We start from the raw sequence: 18,567 nt of genomic DNA, 5'->3' as shown, positions 1-18,567 counted from the left end.
GAAGTTGTAATCAACCAGTTAAGACTTGTATGATTCATTGGCGACAATGTCTTTTAATGGGGCAACACACCTAGGGATCTACATGTGACAGCAGAACAATGTTTTTGCGACGCCCACACAACGCCACGATTTATGACGCTAGCATAGCTGTCTGTACGTCCATCCTAAGGACTGATGAGGCAGTGCAGCAAGTCTTTTGACTGGGGTAAGAATTTTCCACTCAGCAGTATAAAATTGGAAAACAAAGAGAAACAACCAGCAAAGGATTCAAGCAAGTAATATTCAGGTGGGGATGGGGAAGGGGGCACTACCAGGTTATCACTGATGTGGTCCAAGAGTTCATGCTCATAATCTACTTACTTCATCACCAACCACAGCTAGCGCAGTCTGCATACATGGAGAAGGAAACCGGAGAGCTGAACCACTGCTGTTTAGCCAAGGAGTGACAACCGGTGTTTCAGCTCCTGAAGTGTAATGGAGAAGACTGATCAGGTCTATGTGATAAAGCCAAGACTATATGTTACCAGATGCAGGGTGATTCACCAGGGTCCACATCTTGGAGTGGTGTTGCACAGGCCAAGTTTCCAGCCTGGCTGGCATCCCTTTCAACACGAGATTAGAAGCAGGAGTAAGCAACCTGGTGCCCTCAAGATAATTTGGACTACAGCTCCCATAAACCACAGTCAACAAGGCCAAAAGTCCAGAATTATGGGAACTGTCTTCCAAAACATCTGAAGGGCATCAGCTTGCCCACCCCTGGATTAGAGAATGCCCCAGAGGCCTCAGTATGAGCATCTGCTATTTATATGTTTTCCATGGGAAAGTGTGGAGCTGCCCTAAGAAAGAGGCTGGTAAGGGGAGAGAGGAGTAAAGTAGACCCATAGGCCTCAGGAACCCACTCCTTGATATTCCTGGCTCTGGAAAGATCTAGTGGTATTATGTACCATGCACAGTTGTACGCAGCACAACACATACACAATGCATCCTATATGGCAGCATCCAGCAAATCTAAGTATGAAACACGTCAGACAAGGCAACGGGGTTCATAATTACCAAATCAGCTCATGGGGCTTCATGGCATTTGAGCATGTGAAGCTGCCTTACACTGAGCCAGACCACTGGTCCATCAAGCCTGGTACTGCTTGCTTTGGCTGGCAGGAGCTCTCCAGGGTTTCAGGCACGGGTCTTTTCCCGCCATGCTATCAAAGGTCTTTTTAACTGCAGACACCCAGGACTGGACCTTCCCCAAGTCAGAAGACCAGCCAGCTTATGTGAATAACAGTGATCATACATACCCCAGAGATACTTCATTATTTGACCATCAGAAAGTTGCAGAGCCGCCACTTTGGTCTTTGGATTGCAACACAGGCTAATTACATCTCCATCCACCATCACAGGCGAGCTACAAGACAATGCACAAAAGACAAGAAGGCTGATCACACCATCTATGCTCAGCTTGCACTCAGTCATTTTTGTGGCAATGACTGTAGGGGGGAAATGTAGGCATCTGAAGCCCAAAACAGAATCCAGACTGTTTTCTGAAGTGAGCCTTATAAAGCAATAATCCAACTACTGAAGCCCCCATAACTCTTAGTGACAAATCACAGTCAAAGAACATCCACCCAGTTGCCCACGACCTTTCTGCCATATTATTAATAAATATTACTTGTTACAATGCATCAGATACATACAAGCTTCTGGGTACATGTTCTCGGGGCCAGTATAACATAGTACAGCCTTCCCCAACCTGGCATCTTCCAGGTATGTTGGACTACAACTGCCATCACTCTCAACCACCAATCCTATTGGCTGAGGGTGATGGGAGTTGTAGTCCAACACATCTGGAGGGCGCCAGGTTGGGGAAGGCTGGCATACCAGATCGAGTGTTGGGCTTGGACAAGGAGGACCTGGGTACAGAATCCGAATTCAGCCACAAGCTTCACAGGGTAGCCCTGGACAAGTTACTGTATTTCAGCCTAACCTGTTTTACAGGATAAAATGGGAGAGTTCCTGGTAAGATGGATGAGATACAAATGTGGGGAATGAATAAAGCAATAAAACGATACAATAAAACTACATGAGCATCTTAACAGAATAGTAAAAAATGAAGTACAATATTTAACTATGTTTGGTAAACATTTTGGGGGTAATGGTAGCTATTATGTTGCTCTCAGAGACTGAAAATCTGCAAACCAGGCCAGAAATAGTTTTTACTAAGCTGGATCAACTTCTGTTAGTTGGGGAGTTGTTTGTGAAGGCTTCCAAGTTGCAACAAACTTTTTACTAGGTGGAAATGAATATTAACTATTGTCTTAGAGATTTGAGCTACAAGCCTGTACTTAGCTTCTCATGCATGTTGTGTTGAACCCATTATGTCTTACCCACACATAATTTACAACAAGACTGTGCCCTTTGCACATCAGCAAGGAATGTATACCAAAGGTTATCAAGGTGCCAAGACACTTGAAACACACTGACAGGCTACCATGAGAACAAGCAAGTCCCAAAGAACTGGCTTTCCACAACCACCAGCATTCACACAGCCAAAGCATCTACAACAGTTCAACCAGCCAGTTCCAAAACAGCATTAAGGTGGAGTGCTGCCTTAGGATTCCAGAACCACACACACAATTTTTAAAAAGTAACACAAGAGACATAAAATGCGGTGCAGTACCAGATATCAATTCGTCCTTCTGCTGATGAGCATAGATTCAGATGGTGTATGATAGTGTGAGCTGGGAGGTAGCCCTGGCTAGCACCTAAGAACAGGTCATCTTCCAACCAGGTGACAAGGCGAAGCCACAGTGGATTTCTCTCTTCTTTTTCATTGCTACAGTCAATTCTGCGACAGTTGCCAAAAAGACAGATTACCCACATAGTACAGGTATGCATAACCTTTTTCAGCCCAGAGGCAGAATTCCATTTCAGAGAAGCTCTTGGGGGGCCAGATTCCATGTTGGGCAGGGCTGAAGGCAAAAGGGCTAGGGCCAAAAATACCCCAAATGCCAGCATGTTTTAGCTTAAAGTTCTTTTTGCCAGGAACTAAGCCTCAGGAGAAGCATGTCAATGTTTTCGAATGGAGAAAACTGTGCAAAAGCCAGAAAACCACTGATAGGTGGTTGGGGGAAAGGGGTGTGGGGGAAAAACGGGCACCCTTCTGGGGAGCCCTGGATGGCCAGATTTGGCCCCCATGCCTCAGGCTCTGCATCTTGGCATAGCACATCAATCAGGTATGTCAACCCCCTCCTCCCACTACCTCCATGCAGTTCAACAGCTTTCTAACATACCCCCAGGTAAATCAGGGAAAGTGTATCTATCAATATTCTTTGGATGAATCACATGCTAGCCAGAGGTAAGCAGTTTGGGCAATTTACAAGGTAAAGAGAGGAACTGTAGGGGCTCTACAAATGCTTTCCTGAGGTATGTGACCCAAATTAACTTAGCTGTGGTAAGCTAAGGGCCGATTCACATGTGCATGTTCCTAATACATCATCATGTGCATAGTCCTCACATACCATCAAGTGATGACTTGAAAGAAAAATTCTACCTCATGTCACTTCAGTCGCAATGTTTTTAAACTGAGTCAGTTACACATTCCGTTGCCACTCATCAAATGTGCAGGAATCAAATGTTAAGAAATCAAATGAAGACTTGCATGTATGAATCAGGCCTAAGGGCCACTTTTCACACAATATTTGTGCGAACACCTAATTTTTTAAAACTGGTTTAAGATCCTGGTTAGTAAACTAACATTAAGCCACAGTTTCCCATCTCAGACTTAACAGGAAACTATGGTTTGCTCTAACCAGGATGAAAGCAGCAAAGCTGGAGCATGAGGAGAAGAGTGAGGGAGAAGCAAATGGTCCCAACAGTGAAGCTCGGATAATTACATCCAAACCAGCCCATAATGTTTAGAACCAATGAGCTGGCCAGAGACAGTAGAGAGCTTGAACAATAATCACATGCAGTCTGAGACCGTGGGGAGGAGTGTAGGCATGCAGGGCTGGTGCCAGACTTCAGTGGGCTTTCAGCATTGTGCTTCCAACAAGTCATTGCCCAGCACCAAACGCAGTCAGCCATTCACCTCCCCTGTCACCTTGGATGCATTTCTATGGCAGGCAGCTGCTGCGGTGCACTAATGCCAGCAGTGTTAGCACTTTTCCATCTGCAGCAGCCACCTGCAGTCAGATTGGATGGCCCAAAATGCGAGGCCTGACATCCACGTTGGACACTGCATTTGGGGAAATCTAAGATGCTGGATGGCTGCTGTGGATCAGAGCGGAGTGCTGGCTTGGCTGCTGTTCAAAAGTGCTGCTCCCAACAGGGAAACATGTTTGGGGCGAGGTAGGAGACTGGCAGCAATGGCAGTAGAACACAGCAGCACTGGGTGGGCGGCCCCCATGGAGGCAGTTGGATCTGCAGCAGTGGTGGGTGGGAGCTCCAGTGGGGCAGCAGGTTTGGCGATGGTCCTGCTGAGCCCCAGGGCAGTTCCCTGACCACGCCGACCTTCATGTCCTGCCCTGGGATATATTGCAGGCCAACGTATAATTATGAGAACGGCCCCAGTAACACTGAAGGCACGGCCGTATGAACTCTCTTCATGCATAATTTCACGTGAAGAGGCTCCAAGAGATTAAAAGTAACATGGCCCCACCTCCAACATTGTACCTACTCACCTGGCTCTGCCCCCAACCTCCATTTGTTGAGATAAAGGTCTGGAAGGGGAGACAGCTCTACTTGTGGAGGCTCTATACGATCAGGGCTCCCAATCACATGCAAGAGACTCTATAGAGTACATTTGGAGCCTCCCTTCAGACAAAGAGATACTGCAAAAGCCACCACAACTTTCCAGCACTCACTCTCATCAAAAGGAAGCTAAATTCTGTGGCCTTCTACGTCTTACTGTTCAGGGAACTGAAACTACTGAAATTTCCCTCCCTTCTCCAATCTAAGGATTGTTAAAATGCCCTGTGAAGGGGTGTGAAGAAAACATATATTATTGTTATAAATAATAACACTACTATGATTTAATGTATACCTTGGGCAGTCTTCCATAACACCTCTCCTATAATGCCTGGCTCTGAGGAAGAACCCCCCCCCCCCCCCGAGCCAGGCATTTGGGCCTGGCCAGCTCTCTGAAGAGTCACGGCAGCCGCTTTCTCTGGCTCTGAGGGATCCTTAGAGCGAGCCAGAGGGCAGGCAGCAGTGGTGATTATTGGGGAGGGGGGACCATAGGAGCAGCAAAGATTGGGGAGGGATACACAGTTTGCAATGCTGTTGGTGAATGGGTATTAATATGGCATAGAGAGTTCAATGAAAGACATTTGTTAAGAGAGGTGTATACATATCCAGGTGATAGTGATACTTTGTAGCCCTGTCCTCACCGGATATATTAAGCAAGCCAACATTTATCAGTCTGGTCTACCTTCCAGAGTGTTTTTAACTATTACTTTGCAGCCCCTAACTATTACTCTAAATAGCACCATTTTTAACAGAATACAGAAAGTCAAAGGGAAGAGCTATCCTTGTCAGCAGAGGTGGTCCAGAATCGTCCCCCAGCCACTAGACAATGGCTCCTTCTAAAGGCAATTCTGATATTGAATTCATGTTCCCTCAAGAACCACATTCTGCTCCAAGTTTAACCTCCAATACCTGTATGACTTTTCCAGCCGAGGGACTGCAGCTGAAGCTTTAAGTCTGCTTCCACCAACTGCACCGATTTTAACTGTGGAGTCTGTATCTGTATGGCCATCTGTCAAAGGGCAGCAACAGAATATGTAAAGGACCAACATCAGCACCAGCCCAGGATGCTTTATCTGCTCTGTTTAGTCACCAAATTGCTGTTCAAAAGTCATGACCAGGGGTGCAAAAATCCAGGTGCCCATTCCACATTGGTACCTCCCCCTGGGTTGCTGATGTGTACTGCTGTGTGTAGGATCACCTCTTACTTGCCTAGTCCCTAATTGCAACCACTGACTACTCACTAGACTCTAGAGGAAGGAGTTCCAAGGCTGAGCCTATGATTTCCAGGCAGGCCTGAGCCTTGGCGCACCTCTTCCTGGCAAAAAGGGACAGGGGGTGGAGGGAGAGAAGAGACCAAAGATACAAACAGCAACAGGAACAAACCTCTCACTGGCACACTTAGGCCTCTCCTTTCTGTAACCCTGGCAATGACCAAGAACTAACAAACTGGAGATAAATTTAGATTGCAGAGTGCAGTGGGGGAAACTATTGGCTGTGTGTTTTAAGACCGTAGAAAATTCTGTAATTCTGATCTCACTTTAAAAGAAAATAAACCTGTAAATTGTTTTGGGAGATGCTGGTTTCTATCTTTTGTAATTCCTGCTGTACAAAAATAGACAAGCTGGGCTCTTCTGCACTCAGTACAAAAGCTACTTAAGACAGAAAGAAAGGAGACCTGAATGCATCAGTTTATAAGTAAAGAGTGTGTCGCAATCATGGCGTTTAAAAATTTGCATGACCTGGGAATTACCCTGAAAGTTAGGGAATCCATCTACCACAAATTAATTTGGCAAATTGCATCGAATCCTGAAAAGGTCAGCTTCATGTATTCAAACCCCTTTCTCTGGCATCTTCCACACCGTCCTTCCAGTGCAATCAGCCCTCCTGTCTTACACACACCAGAAGAGCCAGAATAATCCAACAACAGTGGCAGTCCCTGCTTTCACCAAACATTAGAGACTCATAGGGGTCAGCAATAGCTAAGCAGCTTAGGGAAGGTGAGACCCAGTTCCTCTGAAGTTGAGGGAGGGCAAGACAAGGGCAGCCTGCAGTCTCAGCAATCTAGTTGCTGAGACCAGTGAGCAAACTTGACCTGGAAGCTCTGGCCTATTGATGCAAGGAGTTTCCCTTGGCCAGTCTCACTGCAGTTCCCTCCTTTGGTCAGAGCTGGGCAGTGGCGCACAGCCTAAATGTCAAGTCACTGCTGGTTCAAGGCTTGAGTCATAGCAGGGAATCCCATTGCTTTCTCACCAGGAATAATCTCAAGACCCCTGAAACATTCTTCCCACTTCTGTCCCACAGAGGGTATAGTTGATTCTCCTCATTCAGGTCTCCTTCGCAGTTATTTCATTTATAAAACAATAAATTTACAGCCTTCATGGTGGTGGAAAAGGTTTCAAGTTTTTAATGGACACTCAGGATCTAGAGGTGATATGAGTGTTGGTTGCTATGGTTGGGATCAACTTATTCATACTATACCCTCAACTGACTCTAATCTGCATCTGGAGCCCAAATATTGCACATGAATCTCTTAATTTATTATTTTCATCCATTGCAGACACCCACTTAAAAACAATCTGGAAAAGCAGCATTAGCACATCAGAATAAAAAGAGCACAAATTAACATTTCCTTGTCTTCTTAATTTGCATAATTTATTCCAATTCTAAATTTGGGCTATCTGGTGGCGAAGTTGGTTATTTTAGATGTACTGACCATAAATAACCTTGAGAGGGAGATCATCCTTCCCCTTTCTCTCTCTTTCTCTCTCCAAATCCATAAGGTAAGAATACAGCGCTCCCTAGTCTTAACCTTTAACCTCAACCTGCAACATGGGACCCACTTTTTTACTGTGTATGCCCATCTCTCTGTTTTTCTCCTTCTCTAACTGCCCCCTTCTTCAAATTCTTTTTTTGAAAGGACCTGAGGAGGTCCCATTAATGAGATCCACCTTAGGTCAGGGCTTTACTCACTTTTGGGTGTCACCTAGCAGCTGGAGACTAAAGCCCTAATTCAGTGGTCAAACTGTGTGCCAAAGAGCCCTGGGATTCCCTGGAAGCTTATCAGGGATTCCTCAGTGAGAAATTCAGTAATAAGAAGCAGGCTTCCCTGAGTTCGGCCACCACTACTGATATCTGCCAGCAATGTGCAGCTCCTGAGGAGTACTGGGTGTATCCATTCACATGAGGCAACAGTGAGGCCCAACAGACCTGGCCAGCCTCCTGTGTGTGAGTTAACTATGCACCATAGAACATATCCCAGAATCCTCTGCAGTGCAGTGTGGCAGATACGTCAATGGAGGAAAGTGTTCCCTGAAGCAAGAAAACTGGAAAACCACTGCCTTTGTTCATCATTTTTCACTGGGGATGCTTAATACAGCTACTAAACCCTTGTCTCTTACAAGCCAGATTTGTTACTTTGTCTAATATGAAAAAAGTGCCATAATCAGAAAAACTGGGGCTCGTTCCAATTATTTTCCCTAACGGCAGCCGTGCAAAAGGTCAGCTTTCAAAAATGTGGCCACACTTGTGGTCATAAATAAAAAGCAGTCTGAAAACCACTGTCCTAGTTGCTGCTTGTAATGCACAGCATTGAGCAGGGGGTTGGACTCGATGGCCTTGTAGGCCCTTCCAACCCTACTATTCTATGATTCATACTATTCTATGATTCTATGAATTGAAGTCACATTCAGATTACCTACCAGATCTATAAATGGAAATCCTGTTACTAGCATCCAGGACAGCAAGATCCCCACTTCTAGAAGGCTCTGCAGGGAAGGCAACTTGATTGATAGCACAGGGAAGTTGGAGCTGATATGTACAAAGAGGTGGGGGGACCACGCTGTGGCGAAAGGCCGTCAACAGCACCTTGTCTTTTGAACAGGAAGAGGAGAGAAAAATCACTCAAGCTGACAGGTAGAGGTTGATATACAGTCCTTAGGCTCTTCTCTCAGTCCTTAGGCAATATCCACAGTTGCTGGCTTTCTTAAAAATCAAACAACACAACTTTGCAGATAAGAAACAGCATCTTGGATTTCAGGCAGAGGAACAATACTTGGGAAATCTGAAGCAAACTGTTTAGTGTCTCACTTCTTCCCCTTCTGGTGAGATCTGCTGTAGCACCATGGCTGAATGCCAGGTTCAAATATGCAGCCATCAGAGAGAGAACTTTCATATGAAAAGCTAAGGATTTCAGTGGCATCTGTTCACATGTTCAGCTGCCAGAAGTCATTAAGGATACTATAATCATTTGACTTAAGAGTCTGAGCAGGGATGATCTAAGGCCAAATCTCACCTCCACAAAGAACTCACTAGATAGCCTTAAGAAATCCTCAGCCCCCTGTCAGCAACGTGGCAATAATAATATCGGCCTACCTTACAGGGTTGTAAGGATGACTGAATTCACTAGGCAGTATCCAATGCTGTTCACATGCCAGTGGATCCCACTGCTGGTACAACGGGAAGCTAGCGCTTCTTAAGCAACCAGTAATAAACCAAAACACTCGTCTCCAGAATGGAACAGGTCAGTGCAGCTCACAGAAGGGAGCTCCCCTGACCTGTCCCTTTCTGGAAATGAGTGTTTTGACTTGTTTCTTGGGTTGCTCTAGAAAGCATTAGCTTCCTGTTGTGCTGGCAGTGGGTCCTGCTGGTGCAACACTATCAGTGATGCTGCAGGGGCAGCACTGGATACTGCCCTGTGTGAAGTACGTTAAACATACAGAAAGTTCTATATAAACTTTAAATATTATCATCATCATATGTAGAAAAAGAGAAACAGAAATACATTTTTACTATCTTTATGGCTACATTATCAGTTTAGGCTCGGTTTCTTTAGAGTATCTCTGGATTCCTTCAAACCAACACCTCCCTCTTATTGGTAAGTCCTTAAACTTACATATACTTTGCATTTAAAAAATATATAACGCACAAAGAAAATTTTGAACTCTGTCTAAATTATTCAAATAGTTATATATTTGCTTATTTTGCATAATTTATTCTGCTTTTGCTAGTCATGGGAAAGGGCATAGAGCTAGAAATACAGTTTTAGCTGCTGGATACCAGACTAAGCTTCAGGAGTTCACCAGATACTATCTCCACACTTTGTGGCTATATGAGCTAGAAACTTACTTTAAACACAGGCACACATGCACACACCAGCCAAAGCTGAGATTCTCAGGATGCTGAATTCCAGGAAAAACAACAACTTTGAGAGAGAGAGACACACACACACACACACAATTTTACAGAAGAAGAATGTAAGAATTGCCTAGGTGGATCAGACCAAAGTCCATCTAGACCAGCATTCTTATTTCTACAGCAGCCAGCAAGATGCTTCTGGAATCACAGTCAACATACAGCCTTGCCATGAAGTCATAGCCATATAACTCCTGTGAAATGCAGGGTGCATGTGTATGTGTGTATAGGGGGTGGAGGGAGGAGTAAAGGACTAAATGCAGATTAAGACTTTACTACCACGTGGCTTAATCCTAATGTGTGACCTTCTCCCACATACGCAGTCTGCCATTAAAAACTCCTGCTCACTGGAAACGTACCTCCATCAATGACTGCCACACTTGCCAGATCACTTGCTGCTTCGCCAGTGCTGCGGTCAGTACTCCAGTGCCAGTCATAGCAGAGATAAAGCCACTGTTGGCAGAGGATGTGAAGTCGATAGGGAATCTCCTGATCCCATGCTAGGGACACAAGAGTTTGGCTATCCTCTGAGCTACCAAAATGCAGGCTTTGCTTCAGGTACCAGTGATAGTTCCCTGTCGTCCACAGCTGAACTACACACAGAACACACAGTGATTACAGAATGCAGGACTGGGGATAGGAAATTGTACTTTAGATCCACAATAAATAAAGTGCAGAATCTTCCTAGCCTTTGAGGTATGAGAAATTCTCACCCCGGCGAGGTGGCACCTGGTCCAGTTGCAAAACAAGCACTTCCCAAGTGGTGGTAGCTACAAAATTGTCTGTGCCTTCCACCTTCTCATTCAAGAGCACATTCTTTTGCCTCTTTCTCCACATTTCTTTGGCCTGTAAGTTGGCAAGCAGGAGGTTAGGCAGCAACCCTAAGGTCAGATTTGGCTCGGAGACCTCCAGTTGCTGATCCCTACCCTAAGCGGTTAGGGGCAGATGCCAAGACTCTTCCCCTACACCTAATAAACTCCCCCCTCCCTGCATTAAGGAGAGCTGAAAATGTGTCTCCTCAGCTAAAGCCACCACACGCACTGATGTACTTCCAGCTTATACAATATATCCTCCATGTTAATGGGGCATACAAATGCCTGAGGACAGCTCATGCACAAACCAAGGTATTTGGGTGGAGGCCACAGCTGCCTGTGTTACCCAGTCTATGAAGTTCTGGAACCCTACGAGACAATGATTCTATGTTCTTACCATACATATTTGGTTCCGAGTTATTCTCACTTTTCAGTTCCTCCAACCATACAGCCAATATTGTAGAATCTGAATTCCAGAGCAGCTCATTTACCTAAAGCAAGGCAGATGGAGCTATCACATTAGCCAAAACATTTCCCGACAGATTGCTTATTCTCCCATCATGTACCATCTCCTTCAGAACATCTCACAGTTTAAAACAATGTATTGCAAAGATTTCTAAATTCCTCCAATTAGGGGCAAACAGCATTAGACATGCACATGAGAAAGGAATCTGCAGACTAAATATGATTCCATTAACAGTCCTTCCAAGAAAGGGAGTCATCCTACCTTGGTTTGGCCTTTCTGGAAGGGAAGTGTAAATTCACCATGGAGGAGTCCATTTTTTTCAAAGAACACAACATCATGTTTATTGGCTTTATTTTGTGTGGATGCAATCAAGCTTCCAGAGGGCCTCAAGTACAAAAAAGAAAAAAGAAAGAATTTAGGGTAGCAATGTTTCAGGCAACAATTCCCCAAGCACACTTTTTTTAAAGTAGTGAAATATCTGTCACTAGGAGAGATGGAGGGTGAGAGGTAGAGGTGGGAAGACCATATATGGCAGGGGATTTACCACAACCCCATTTACTTTGCCCCGTCAGCAGCCATTCAGCCCTTCCTTCACAGTCCCTACCTTGGTCAGGAAAGAATGGGATCCACAAGTTGCACCTATATGTCATAGATCTGGTTCGCACATAACAACAACCCAAACTATGGGTTGAGTATGAGTTGTTGTTGAATCGTGGGCTGTTGCTGAATTGCGAATTGTTGTTATGTGCGAACCCTGCACTATGGTTTTACTATGGGATGTTAACCATGAACAACTCAAGAGTTCACAACCCAGCAACAAACAATGGGTTCTCTTCCAGGGTTGTTTGGGGTTAACAACCCATAGTTAAACCATAGTGCAGAGTTCACACGTAATGACAACCCATGACTCAACAACCCATAATTAAATGACAGCCCATACTCACCCCATTCTCTGGGTTGTTGTTATGTGAAAACCAGGCCATACAAATCAAACATGTAACAGAACACAGTTGGAGTACTCTGCTCCCCCTCTCCCCACTTTCACAACACACTGTACAGCAGCCTTCCCCAACTTGGTGCCTTCCAGATATGCTGGACTGCAACTGCCATCATTCCCAGACAGTATGGCCATGCCGGCTGGGACTGATGGGAGTTGCAGGCCCACACCATGTTGAGGAAGGCTGCTGTACACTACTTCCATTCCTGAGAGTTCACTAAGGGCTGAAGGAAGGGACAGACTAGAAGTGACTGAGATTCACAGTGAAGTCACCACCCTTCGGGTATCAGGCTGATGAGGCAATAATGAGAGCATACAAATAAAGTGCAAACTCCTCGCACACAAACAGCAGTTCTTCCTTACTCACTTCCAGGCCAGTGCTTGTTCTAATCCTGGGACAGGCTCACTTGTAGTCTGCAGGACAAGCTCTCTGCTCCACACTCTTACTTTCCGAGCCCCTGCATAATTGGAGAAGGTGGGGGTACAGACACAGAGAGAGAGACAGGCAAAACTCAGAATTGTTTTCCAGGCTTCAGGAGTTGCAGGCAATATTTCACCCATAAGTCTTCCAAAGAACATTCTGTGACAATTCCCAGATCAATATAGGCCAATATTTCATTCTGAGTAACTGCACATTCATTCCTCATAGTCTACCTAGTGCAACCTTCTCTCTCTGATATTTTAGAATAAAATTAGCGAAATGCTTGCTATAATGGTAGTGTGTGCACATATGCGTGTATGGGCACATGCGTGTACAGGGACCCCATGGGTTGTATTTGTATGCAATATAATTTGTGTGCCCTGCACCCATGAGGCCCCTATTCATGGAGGCTTAACCACCCAGCATTGGATAGTGATGCATTTTGTCCCAACTATAACACATCCTACAAATAGGGCTGGATGTGCCTGATCTCCTCTGATTTCATAAAGCTAAGCAGGGTCAGCCCTGGTTAGTACTTGGATGGGAGACTGCCTGAGGATCAGGCTTCCTGCATTGAGCAGGGGGTTGGACTTAATTCTATGATTCTATGTTTTCCAGCTACAACACTACAACTGCTCACTTACATGGGGGAAAGTAACGGGATGCACTCAGGGATGCCATTGAGCTGCCCTGATGACCCCAGTGTCTGGGGCGGAGATGACTTTTGTATTTTCTTAACTGTGTTCCAAATTGTGGGTCATTTACTTTGCCCCTAGAATGGAAAAGAGTCCATATCTACATACCCCTCCCTGGGTATAATCTCCTGGTGATATATTGGCATAAACAGAACCATGGGAAAATATATCTTAGCAAGACGGTGATCGGGCAATCTTCCTTTTTCATATCATGATTTTCATCCCTTCTCCTTGCTCTATCCAAAATTGTTAGCAAACAGCATTGCACTGTTTTAAACTCATACCAACCTGTCTCTGGGCAAATAGCACTCACTGCAAAATACTGTCCATCTCCTCTCCAGGTGATCCGAGGTCTACGGTCATCCCATGACACAGCAGGCATCACTTCCTGGGAAAAATAATATGATGCTCATTTCCTGTTAATCTGGGAACAATCAGGGATGGTCGGATAGTTGCCCTGCAACCACACACACTATTTCCGCCTATATCTGTCTCCCCTCACTTCCTAGCAAGAAAAAGGCTAGAAAATTAAGGAGCTGTTACCACTGGGTGCCAATTGACAGAGTCTTCCAGGAGGAGAATGCTGTCCACACGTTGCCAGTTCCTAATCTATAGCAACATCTACAGATTAAACCATAAATAATGTAAAATTATGCACAGTGTCTTCTTGGACTCCAGCCTGGCTGCTGTTTCAAGACTCAGCAGTTGGTAACAGCAACAGAGATATAACTTTGTTAAAGTAAATCTTTCACATCTGTTGTGAAATCTCCTGCAACATTCTGTCTAAGAATTAAGAAATTATTGGAATCTGACACTCTCCTCTTTTTTTTTTTATCTTTCTCCCTGAGAACCTTGGACTATATCATCTTTAGATTGGCCCCACTAGCGAAGTGTATTATTTTTCATTTTAAAATTTAAAGGCACAAGTAAGCTAACTATTAACTCATGGTGGGCAGCAAGACATAGACTCTTTTGCCAGTACATGGTACTGTTTTATGGATTACATTAGAAATGTAGCTATGGAAAGAAGACCACCAAATATGCATGGAACTATTTGAAAGAACTCTTTTAGATGAGATATGATCAGCTTATAATCAATTTTTCATGAATTTTAATGTCATTGTCTATTTATGTTTTGTCTCCTTTGTTGGAATTTATTAAAAAACAGAATTTTAAAACCATTTATTATTTAGTTTTTCTTTTATTTTAAAAAAAAGGACCAGCAACTAGAGACTCCAGAGCCAAATCCACACCCCAGAAATACCAGTTGCTCTCCCTTCCCCTGTAAAGGTTCAAAAGGTGTGTTGAAAGAGTGGTGGCTATGGAAACAGGACTTACTGGAAGTTCACTTTAGTTGGACGGGGGACGGGCTGAAGGGGGATCTCTGCAAGATGATTCTCACATAAATTGCTGAAGAGGGCTTTAGATTAACTTGACAATGTGGCAAGCTGATACTAATATTATTAAGAGTTGCATCTTGCTTTCTTTTAAGGAATTCAGGGTGGCATACATGGTTCCCCCTCCTCTTATCCTCACAATAAGCCTGTGAGGTAGGTTAGGCTGAGGGAGAGTATGTGGGCCAATCCATACATAATGCTAAGCCAGAACGTAGTGCTATGTGCACCAGCCCCTGTAAGCCCAAGTGAATCCTCAGGTTCATGTGACCCCTCCTTCCCTCTTCTCTTTCCACATGGCTAGGAAGAGGAGTTTCACTTTCTTCAATCCCTGGCTTATATATGTATGTATGTATGTATATATATATGCCAGTAATCCTGGTTTAAAACAAACCCAGGTTTGTTAAACAAGCTGGCAAACAATCCAGGTTTGTTGTTGGCTTGGTTAGCAACTGGCTAGAGTTTGTTTTAAACCACAGCTATGGTACATATGTAACGACAAGCCAGGAATCAGGAAAAGTGAAACCGCTTCATAGTTTATTCCTCCTCCTGGCTATTTCGGAGGACAGTCAAGTGGGAAGCATGTGAGCTCGAGGCTTCATTCAGGGTTGCAGGAGCTTGTGCACATAACGCTAAATCCTGGCTTAACATTATATGCGAATGAGGTCTATGTGACTGAGTTACGGTCTTGGAGCCTGAATCTCTTCAATCCAAATCCAGTGCTCTAACCACTACAACAGCTCTGCGATCGAATCTATTGCATGCATTTTAATATGAAAGGGTGTCTATGTATGCAATGAGGGTGTGCCTTCTTTATATCCCTTATCTTATAACATACATAGGAGCCTCCTCGAAGATTGTTGTACAATCGGGTGTACCCTGGTAACGGTGCATTGCGCCGGCTAATCCTTCTACCACCTGATCGAACCACAGCTCGGCAGTGTGGCGGTGGCTACATTTTGGTGGAGCAGAGTTTGGTCTGGACACGACACGACATGACACACACACACTTTATTTTTTGTACATGCAACGAATATTCATAATTTAAAAAAAAAACAGCACCATTGGCTTGGTGTGAGCTGCCTGCTTCCCTTCCGATCCATGGAACTGGGTTTCCTTTTTACCCCAACCAACAGTAATAAACTTCCCTAGAAATAAAGCAAATGCAATATTTGAGGACTGAAAAATTAACAACTTGACCAAAAAAAAGTTATTACCCCCAGCTTCTCTAATACTTCCTTCTAATTCTGAAAATGTTTTGCAAGCTTTACAAGTTATTATTACACCATGCCAATCCATTTGATGTCCTGCATTTCGTAGTCATAAATGGGACCAGCAGAAGACCTTGCAGTTTTCGAGGAAGCAAGGAATTATTTTTTAAAAGAAATATAACATTTATGTTCTGCTCTTACATGGAGTCCCTCGCTAGTGATCTCTCATCTAAGGCAGTGGTCTCCAAAGTGGGGTGCGTGCACCCCAGGGGGGCAGCAGAGGATCCACTGGGGTGCCCGAGCCGCCTGATAATTGAGCAGCCTCCTGCTGCTCCAACGAGCTGCCATTGTGTGCGATGACAGCAGCGGCGGAGGCAGCAGGATGGGACGGGAGCCGAGAGGGAAGCTCCGTGGCATTTCCCTCTCAGCTCCAGTCCTATCCTGCCTCTGCTGCGGCCACCGAGAGCAACTGCGCCAGTCTCTGCCAGGCATGGCAGAGGAAGTCACGGCACCAGAATAGCTGCCATCCTGCCGAAGGAGAGTGGGAAGGAGATTAACCCTTCCCACTCTCCTTTGGCAGAATGAAACCGAGAAGAAAGCGCGTGCTACGACAGGTTGGGGACACCTTTACCTTTTTTAATGACTGTGTAGGGCTTTACCAGAAGAAAATAGTTTAACTTGTTTTATATTAAGGGAACAAGGGAATCCTACTACAGTAAGTGCAAGGCTGGCCCTAGGACAAATAGCGCCCTGGGCGAGCAGTGCCTTTGCTGTCAGCTATGACAGCCATTAAAACCAAGTATCGAAATATACTGAACTTAGAACCAGACCTTCGAATTGCTGTATCACAAAGTGTTAAACCAAGATTTTCAAAAGTAATGAAGCATATTCAATCACATCGCTCTCGCAAAAAAAAAAATATTATTAACACAAGCAGAAAGGGTTTTTTGTACCATTAATAAAATATATCCCCTTCATGGATCACTGCCTTGTTGTGGCGAAGGGGCTTGCGCAACTCAGTGAAGCCATAAGCTATGCCGTGCAGGGCCACCCAAGACGGACAGGTCATGGCAGAGAGTTCTGACAAAATGTGGTCCACTGGAGAAGGAAATGACAACCCAGTCCAGTATTCTTGCCAAGAAAACCCCATGGAACGTATCACAAGGCTAAAAGATGTGACGCTGGAAGATGAGCCCCTCAGGTCGGAAGGTGTCCAATATACTACTGGGGAAGAGCAGAGGGAATTTCCAAGTAGCGCCAGAAAGAGTGAAGTGGCTGGGCCAAAGCCGAAAGGACACTCAGCTGTGGATGTGTCTGGGGGTGAAAAGAAAATCCGGTGCTGTAAAGAACAATACTGTTTAGGAACCTGGAATGTCAGATCAATGAATCAAGGTAAGTTGGAGGTGGTCAAACATGAGATGGCAAGATTGAACATCGACATCTTGGGAATCAGCGAACTAAAATGGACAGGCATGGGCGAATTTAATTCAGGTGACCATCATATCTACTACTGCGGGCAAGAATCCCTTAGAAGAAATGGAGTAGCACTCATAGTCAACAAAAGGGTGGGAAAAGCAGTACTGGGGTACAATCTTAAAAATGATAGAATGATCTCAGTACGAATCCAAGGCAAACCATTCAACATCACAGTAATTCAAGTCTATGCCCCAACCACTGATGCCGAAGAAGCTGAGGTTGATCGGTTCTATGAAGACCTACAACACCTTCTGGAACTAACACCAAAAAAAGATGTCCTCTTCATCATAGGGGATTGGAATGCTAAAGTAGGAAGTCAAGAAATCACTGGGATAACAGGCAAGCATGGCCTTGGTGTACAAAATGAAGCAGGACAAAAGCTAATAGAGTTTTGCCAAGAGAACGCGCTGATCATAGCAAACACTCTTTTCCAACAGCACAAGAGACGACTCTACACATGGACATCACCAGATGGTCAATATCGAAATCAGATTGATTATGTCCTTTGCAGTCAAAGATGGAGAAGCTCTATACAGTCAGTAAAAACAAGACCTGGAGCTGACTGTGGCTCAGATCATGAGCTTCTTGTTGCAAAATTTCAGCTGAAATTGAAGAACGTACGGAAAACCACTAAACCATTCAGGTATGACCTAAATCATATCCCTGACGAATATACAGTGGAGGTGAAGAATAGATTTAAGGGATTAGACCTGATAGACAGAGTGCCTGAAGAACTATGGACAGAGGCCCGTAACATTGTTCAGGAGGCAGCAACTCAATCCATCCCAAAGAAAAAGAAATGCAAGAAAGCCAAGTGGCTGTCTGATGAGGCTTTACAAGTGGCTGAAGAAAGAAGGGAAGCGAAAAGCAAGGGAGAAAGCGGAAGATATATCCAACTGAATGCAGAGTTCCAGAGAATAGCAAGGAGAGACGAGAAGGCCTTCTTAAATGAACAATGCAAAGAAATCGAGGAAAACAACAGAATGGGAAAGACGAGAGATCTCTTCAAGAAAATCGGAGATCTCAAGGGAACGTTTTGTGCAAAGACAGGCATGATAAAGGACAAAGAAGGCAGGGACCTAACAGAAGCAGATGAGATTAAGAAGAGGTGGAAAGAATACACAGAAGAACTATACAGGAAAGATCTGAATGTCCCTGATAG

At 44.6% G+C, this 18,567-nt stretch overlaps 1 protein-coding gene across 2 annotated transcripts in view; it reads right to left on the bottom strand.

The window, feature by feature from the left end:
* Positions 1-18,567, bottom strand: part of ELP1 (elongator acetyltransferase complex subunit 1) — a 53,589-nt gene that overhangs the window by 24,276 nt on the left and 10,746 nt on the right. Inside the window, exons 6-16 of one of the 2 annotated variants that reach the window (XM_084835010.1) lie at positions 15,781-15,866; positions 13,613-13,712; positions 12,576-12,666; positions 11,473-11,596; positions 11,143-11,236; positions 10,293-10,526; positions 8,442-8,612; positions 5,653-5,752; positions 2,675-2,842; positions 1,296-1,402; positions 361-464 (exon numbers count right to left, since the gene is read on the bottom strand). In XM_084835010.1, the coding sequence (XP_084691136.1) occupies positions 361-464; positions 1,296-1,402; positions 2,675-2,842; positions 5,653-5,752; positions 8,442-8,612; positions 10,293-10,526; positions 11,143-11,236; positions 11,473-11,596; positions 12,576-12,666; positions 13,613-13,712; positions 15,781-15,866 (1,379 nt within the window). The remainder of the gene's footprint in view (positions 1-360; positions 465-1,295; positions 1,403-2,674; positions 2,843-5,652; positions 5,753-8,441; positions 8,613-10,292; positions 10,527-11,142; positions 11,237-11,472; positions 11,597-12,575; positions 12,667-13,612; positions 13,713-15,780; positions 15,867-18,567) is intronic. The other variant, XM_084835011.1, reaches the window with a different exon arrangement.

The sequence above is a fragment of the Heloderma suspectum genome, chromosome 2 (genome assembly GCF_057233095.1).
Source record: "Heloderma suspectum isolate Gila_16-S chromosome 2, 16-S_ref, whole genome shotgun sequence".
Taxonomy (NCBI): domain Eukaryota; kingdom Metazoa; phylum Chordata; class Lepidosauria; order Squamata; family Helodermatidae; genus Heloderma; species Heloderma suspectum.
Note: the sequence above shows the minus strand (reverse complement) of the source record. Positions and strands in the feature narration are given on the sequence as shown.